This window comes from Equus asinus, chromosome 1 (genome assembly GCF_041296235.1).
Source record: "Equus asinus isolate D_3611 breed Donkey chromosome 1, EquAss-T2T_v2, whole genome shotgun sequence".
NCBI lineage: Eukaryota > Metazoa > Chordata > Mammalia > Perissodactyla > Equidae > Equus > Equus asinus.
Window position 1 is genome coordinate 105989857 of NC_091790.1, and position 7451 is coordinate 105997307.

Consider the following 7451-nt stretch of genomic DNA (forward strand, 5'->3'; position numbering starts at 1 on the left):
GGGCAGATGGATTGTACCTATGTAGAAAAATGTAATCCTGGTGAAGAAATGGTTCCTTCTTAGTTTGCATTTTTTGCTGTTTCTTTTTTGTTTGCAGACACTGTGGCTTCTGTCTAGACTGTGGGACCCGCCCTTCTTGTATTATTCATGCACTGGGCCTTAACAACCAACTGAGGGCAGAGCCAGCTCTTTTTGAAACATTTTGCCAAAGATACTGTAATTGACACTACTTTTTAAGTTTTTATTTTGGTGTTGGAGGCTGAGCAGCTTTATATGTTTGCTTATAAATTTTCTCAAAGTTTACTGACATCTGTATTAGATCTCTCTCTTACCATATTTGATATTTTTCTCTCCTTCCTGTATTTAATACTTTAATGATGTCTGTCAAAGTTCTAATGTGTTTTTAAAATGAATCAGAAAAATTCAATTTCTAGGAGCATTTTAAAGAATAAAACTTCATAGAGAGTTTCTCAGTTAATATATAAATAGCAAAATCATGTTATTTCCTGCTGATCGGTGCTAGAAGCGGCGAGTAGAGAAACTTTACTCTGGATATCAGTTCTGTTCTTGACTGTCTGCCTTCCTGTGATTAGGGGAAGCCCTCGGGCTGCGTTCCCTCAGAGCCAGCGCTCCTTGGGATGGGAGAGGGGCTCGTGTTACTGTGATGAGTTGGGGATGGGGGCCCACAAGTTGGCGATGCCCTTGCTTCCCTTCCCTGGTGGTGTGAACTGAAAGCCTGAGAGCAGAACGCCCTTGTAGATTTTAGAGTTGAGAGTGACTTAGTGTGAAGAATGGCAGGATGCACCTCGACAGCAGCATTTGCTGTGACCCAGAGCTGGACCGCCACAAGGCAGCAATGTCTTCATTATGTGAATGGCCATGCCAGTTCTGTGTGACTGCACAGACCCACGTGTAAGAAGGCACATTGGGCCAGAATAGGAAGCTGCGGCCACTGTAGGGAGCTTCTCAGTCCTTCAGGCCCCGAATGTCTCCCTCTTTGAAAAGCAGCAACAAATTCCTCTAATAAAATAGCATCTGGATGCCAGCCTGGTGGTGCAGCGGTTAAGTTCGCATATTCCGCTTCGGCGTCCCAGGGTTCGCTGGTTCGGATCCTGGGTGCAGACCTATGCACCGCTCGTCAAGCATGCTGTGGCAGCATCCCACATATAAAGTGGAGGAAGTTGGGCACGGATGTTAGCTCAGGGCCAGTCTTCCTCAGGAAAATAGAGGAAGATTGGCAGCAGGTGTTAGCTCAGGGCTAATCTTCCTCAGAAAAGAAAGTGGCATCTGTCTTAAGCATACATCACATAGCCTCTCCCAATTTCCTATTAAATTACCCAAGAAGACCGAGAAAAGGGTGGAAACTCATGCAGTGGCCAGCCGAGCCGGTTTGAAAGGTGATATGGGTTGCCTCTCCCTGCTGTCGCCCTGCCTAAAGGCAGGTGGGTGGTCCTTGTCTCCATCATGCCCCCAGCTCTGAAATGGAGTGGGTACCAACCAGAAGGGGTAGTCAGCCTCAACTGTCTGCATCCTGACTTCTCAGGCTGCCGAGGTGTTGCTAGCGCTCATTATCCTCCAGGCAGGGAAAATAAGCCTACAAAGTAACAGGAAAAATGCATAAAGAAGCAAAAGATACAGTACCAGGATGAAGAATAAGAAAATGAATCTCATCACAGGATATTTAATATCTGTGGTCATTCTACAGTTGTCAGCCCCATAAGAGTCACCGAATGTGAGGGTTAAGGTAGTCAGTTAATAGTTTACACAGCACATTGACAGCATTATGCTAAATGGTTTGGATGGATTGGAAGAAAAGGAGGACATACTGCACCCTGGAGGGGGTTCAGGACAGACATCACGTCTGCTTAGGTTCCTTCTCTATGCCCCGTTCCTTGTACATGATAGGACCCAGTACATATTTGTGCAGTAAATAGATGAATTTATTAAAGAAATGGATGGTTTTGGAGTCAATTTTCCATCCTGGGCAAAGATCTGGAGGTTGGAATGAACAGGTCATGTAGGTGCCAAACTCTGCCAGAAAGAATGTGTGTTAGGAAGCCCTATAAGATTATAATAAGAGTAGATAATATAGGCCCTTCCTTGCCAGACTTTGGAATTTGTAATTGATTTTTTTTTTCCTGAGGAAGATTCACCCTGAGATAACATATGTGCCAGTCTTCCTCTATTTTGTATGTGGGTCGCCACCACAGCAGGGCCACCACTGAGTGGTGTAGGTCTGCGCCCAGCAACTGAACCCAGGCTGTTGAAGCAGAGCGTGCTGAATTTAACCACTAGGTCCCAGGACCGGCCCCCGTATTTGATTTTACAAGCACTATGAGAAACACTCTATGTTCATTAGAACAAAATGTGGAGTCCTGACCAATTGGAGGCTGGAAAGGTTGGTCTGGCAGTAGTTTGGAGGCAAGAAGGTGCTGAGGGCAGGGGACAGTGATGGCTTCTTTGGAATATCTCAAACAATGATTTTCTGAATTCCCAGTTAGAAGATTCTCTCCCATCTTGGAGTCTTTTTAAGATGCCTTTTGTTTTTACACTGTGTGCATTAGATTCTGCTTCGTGAAGGCTGCAAGAAGATTCTCGTAGCAGACTCTTTGTCGTTACTGAAGAAGATGCACCGAACTCAAATGAAAGGTGTTCTGGTCGATGGTGGGTAAAATTGAAATAGTCATGTTGGAAACATATGCCTTGCTTTCAGAAGAGACAGCAAAGAGAAACATTGTGTAATCCCACATGTGTGCATGTGTGTTTCCTTGCAGAGGAAAACATCTGTGAATCGTGTCTTTCCCCGATTCTTCCATCAGGTAAAATGGTTGGTGGGCGGTGGGATCCCCAAATATGTGTCACTGACAAGTGGAATTAAAATTTTGGAGTTTGCTGATTACTATGTATAAAATTATATAACTTTTGGGATAATCCAGTTTAGAGAAGGATTTCATTCCACATCCCTACTCAGTTGAGTGCTGATGCTGCCATTCGTTAGAATGGAGATTCTGAAGCTGCAGGCTGAGTGGGCATCACTCACCAGGCAGGCTTGTTAAAACTCCGATTGCCGGTCCCAGGTTCTGATCCAGTAGTCCCAGGGTGAGACCTGAGAATTTGCATTTTTAACAAGTTCCCAGGTCATGTGGCCACAACTGGTTCAGGAGCCATTCTTTGAGGACCACTGCTCTAGAGTAAAATAAAACAAAATGAAAGACTACCATCAACATGTTTAAATTCCAAGTTGGAAAAACCATGTGCATATCCGGGGAAACAAATCGTAGGTAGCTTTTCCTGTTCTTTAGACTTTTCCTCTGCTGTTTGGTTGTAGGCACCCAAGTCATCGCACATTTCAGTGGAAGGGTGATACTCGCCGTCTAATGGGCACTGTGATTCCATTAAAGACATGAGCATTTGTTTATTTATAGTTCTTGGTAGATAGATATATCTTCGTGTATAATCAAAGGACCTTATGTGAGGATCCTATGACATGAGGAGGAAATTCCATAATTTCAAAGTAGAAATTAAAGCATGGTTGTTGGGATGCTAAAGAACACTTTTTTTTTTTTAAAGATTGGCACCTGAGCTAACGTTTGTTGCCAATCTTCTTCTTTTTTTTTTTTTCTTCTTCTTCTCCCCAAAGCCCCCCAGTACACAGTTGTATGTTCTAGTTGCAGATGCCTCTGGTTGTGGCATGTGGGACGCCACCTCAGCATGGCCTGAAGAGCAGTGCCATGTCCATGCCCAGGATCTGAACCAGCAAAACTCTGGATGGAGGAAGTGGAGCGTGCAAACCGTAACCACTGGGCCATGGGGCTGGCCCCTAAAAACACTTTTTTTAACATGAATTCAGCATAGAGAAGTACTAAACGACCTAGTTGATAGAGCATTTACTTAGCTTTAAGAGATTATTTAATAGGGCAGGAGCACGAGAAGTCATTCCACTTACGGTCTTTTCTAGAGGAAATAGGTTTAGATTTTAAGTGCTTACATTAAAAACTGCAGGGGGCGTGCTGGCCAGGTGGCATAGTGGTTAAGTTCACGTGCTCCACTTTGGTGGCCCAGGGTTCATGAGTTCAGATCCCAGGCTCAGACCTACACACCACTTATCAAGCCATGCTGTGGCAGTGTCCTGCATGCAAAATAGAGGAAGATTGGCACAGATGTTCACTGAGGGCCAATCTTCCTCACCAAAAAAAAAAAAAAGAAAAAGAAAAACCCTGCAGTGGGCACAGGAAAAGAAGTGAGCTTTCATAGTGTTCTGGGCAGTGTTTTAATAGAAAGAGACCACATGCACCCTCACTGTATAGTTAGATAAAATTTCTGCAGAAGTGCAGTACAACACAAGGTCGCAGCCTCAGATTTTAACCCAGCTCTGCCCTGAAGCCAGTGAACGGTCTTGGCAAGGGCAGTAAGTGAACGGGCAGAAGGCGTGTTTATAAAGCCACGAAATTGGCTTCAGGATATGGCAGGTCACAATTTCATGTGGGGAGCTGATCAGGAGGAAAGATTGCACACGCACATACTGATTCTCATTTTAAAAATAAACGTGGTTGCATTTGCTGGGAAATTGACCCCAGTTTGTAGTTGTGGTACCTGACATGGAGGCCAGGCAAGATCTCGAATGCAGTATCTACTCTGCATGTGATGGCACCGCCCTCAGGAACACGTTTGTCAATAAGTGGTCCTCCGAAGGCAGCTCCTTGCTAGAAAATTAAACCACAGCTGGATTTGCAGACGCGACTGGTTTTGGAAGTTCCCGATCTGCTTGTTGCGTTGACCTCTTCTCCCTTTTCTGCCGTCTGCCTCCAGATGCAGCCAAGCCCTTCAGCGTGGTGATCTTCCACTGCCGGCATATGTTCCACAAGGAGTGCCTGCCCGTGCCCAGCATGGTGAGTGGGCGCCTGGCAACCAGCAACTGAAGAGAAATTGAGGCAATGAGAGGGATGTGCCCAAAATTACAACCTCAGGGCCTCAAAATTATAATATGTATAGTTTTATGTCACAGAAGAAAAATGCATTTGTCTGTTTCTCAAAGGTAAAAATGCTTAGCATGCTACAGTAAACGTAATGAAAGCGTGTTCATTTAAGTGAATCCGTACAGGTAAGATTGATGGCTGTTGCTATGGAGATGTGAGAGCCAGCGAGAGCTGTTCTCTATTTTGTATGACTGTCTCAGCCTGATTGCTGTGTCATGACACTGCTCTTTTTTAGTGTCAGGTCACGTTCCCCCATGTCCCCCAGGTCACCTTAGACGCGTTTTGCTGTGGGATGTCCTTTGACTCACCCAGTAACAGCTGGTGTAGACGGACTCCGAGAACCAGCAGGCATCTCCAGGAGGCGGAGTGACATTTCCCAGCTTCCTCCGTGCCCCCGACTACTGCTCCCATGACGTCTCTGAACACGAGAAGAAGGAGAAGGGGTGGTTGTAACTCCGCTCTTTCATTACGTTTGTAGGCCTCCCCCGCGCAGTTCTGCAACATTTGCAGCGCGAAGCACCGCGGACCGGGAAGTGCCATTCTGGAGATGAAAAAGTAGCGCAGGCCGCTCGCCAGCGCCCCCTCGCCGCTCCTGGATCACTGTCTGCGACCAGCCGGGGCGTTTGTTGACGCCAGCGCTGTGAAGAGATTTGTACGCGTTTGTGTCATGTTCAGGAAAAGCTGCTTCATCTTCACCTGTCTACCAGAGGTTTCTCTTTGCAGTTGAGAAGGATGTTAGGGTTCACCCTATCCATGCCTTGAAATGTGGGTTCCCGGGCAATCTTTCGTCATTTATTTCTTTGGCTCATTCTTTGGTTAGGAATGGAAACACATACGTCAGCGAGTTGGAAAGGAATTTTTTAGATCCTAGTAAAACTATTCGGCCATAAAGTGGACTGCTGAGTTGTCCCCAGCTGTCCGAGAGAGCATCGCCAGTGCGGCCGTCCAGCCAGCTCCTGCCGCAGCTTGGACCTTATTTCCATACGCTCTGCTGGCCACAGTGCTCACCTTCTGGGTTTGGCTTTTTTATATATGTCATCAACTGTGGTTATCTTCTTAATAAGCATTTAATGAAACGTCGTGCAAATTGTCGCTTGTTCAGTGACGTCTGGGAATAACTTAAGCAGGCTGACGTCATGCCGTTTTACATTGACCAGTCCCACGTTCCGTGTATCCTGACAACTGGCAGTGTCTGGCCCTGGCAGGCACCCAGCATTTGTTGATTGAATAAATGTTACCTCTGCTTATTGTGAAAGACTCCCTTTGACTGGGTTGAGCAACTTCAATCAGGAATTCTAGCACCTTCATAAGGAAAGGAAGAGAGCTTCAGCATCTTAGAGTGTGAGTAATTGTGGTTGGGTTTGGCTAGCAGGCGGGAAGTGAGTGGCGCTGTAGAATCCAAGAGGGATTCTCCAGAGAGATGGGAGTGCCTAATGCCAGAACACGAGCATAAGGATGTTTTCTAGAGCCTTTGCCCTCAGAGAATGTAGAGAGCGTAGAACAGAGGGAGAGAATTCAAGCTTGTGACTGTGTCTTGGCTTCCTCTGTCTGGGTATATATTGCCATCCGCTAATGGATGTAAAAGTGTGAAAAACACACGCACACTGGCCGTGCTCTGTTAGTCCCATAAACGGGGATAAATATGGCTTCTGCTGCTCTCTCTGGGGAGAGGGCAGGATGCTAATGAGTACTGAGCACATCCTCACCACCGAAGTTGGCCCCGCCCTTCCCCTGAGCAGCATCTCAGTGAATTCCCACGGCTCCCCCAGCGAGAAGAGAGTGAGTGTATCCCTCGGTTTACTGAGGAAGAAACCAAAATGCAGAGATGTCACCCCAGGCGCAAAGGTGACAGCCTGACTCCAGAGCAGGGCTCTGCTTTAAGAAATCAGGGCCAAGTGCAGAAGAAACGCACAGCGCGCCTCTTCACACTGGAGTTACAAAGAATATTCTCTAACAGACAGCAGACTTTCTCTGTCTTAACTATTTAGAACTGGAAAGTCCTTTGTTGTAAGTGCATGTCAGCCTCAGCCCTCTGTTTCCTTATTCCAAGACGAGGGTTCTTTCTGTTTCGCTGCTGGTTTTCAGTTTTCATGTTTGTTTTTGTTTTAACCAGAGGAACCCTTCCTTCACAAAAAACCACACAGGTAAAAAGCAAGCCTGCTCCGTTGTGCTGGAGAAGAGGACTGTAGCTGCCAGCGTGTTTCCCATCCTCTTAGGGAAGGCCATTCCAACTGTCCCACAGCCAAGTTCAAAGTTACTTTGTGAGAGCAGTTTTATTTTGCTTTTGTTTTTAGCCAAAAGAATTTTATACTAGTTTGAGTATGTTCATTTTTGAGAATTTGTGAGAACTTCTTAATAAGTTTTTAATTAATTTGGTGGTGGTTATAGTGTGAAACTATATTTTAATATTAAATATAATATTTAATATTTTAATATATATTTAATATTTTAACGTGAAACACTTGTTGAGCGGGG

General features: G+C 45.6%; 1 protein-coding gene across 1 annotated transcript in view; it reads left to right on the forward strand.

Annotated features, from left to right (window-relative positions):
* The window catches only part of VPS41 (VPS41 subunit of HOPS complex), a 185202-nt gene extending 178971 nt beyond the window's left edge, over positions 1 to 6231 (forward strand). Inside the window, exons 26-29 of the mRNA XM_044770644.2 lie at positions 2565 to 2664; positions 2775 to 2819; positions 4810 to 4889; positions 5455 to 6231. Of these exons, the coding sequence (XP_044626579.1) occupies positions 2565 to 2664; positions 2775 to 2819; positions 4810 to 4889; positions 5455 to 5535 (306 nt within the window). The 3' untranslated portion in view covers positions 5536 to 6231. The remainder of the gene's footprint in view (positions 1 to 2564; positions 2665 to 2774; positions 2820 to 4809; positions 4890 to 5454) is intronic.
* The last annotated feature ends 1220 nt before the right edge of the window (positions 6232 to 7451 follow it).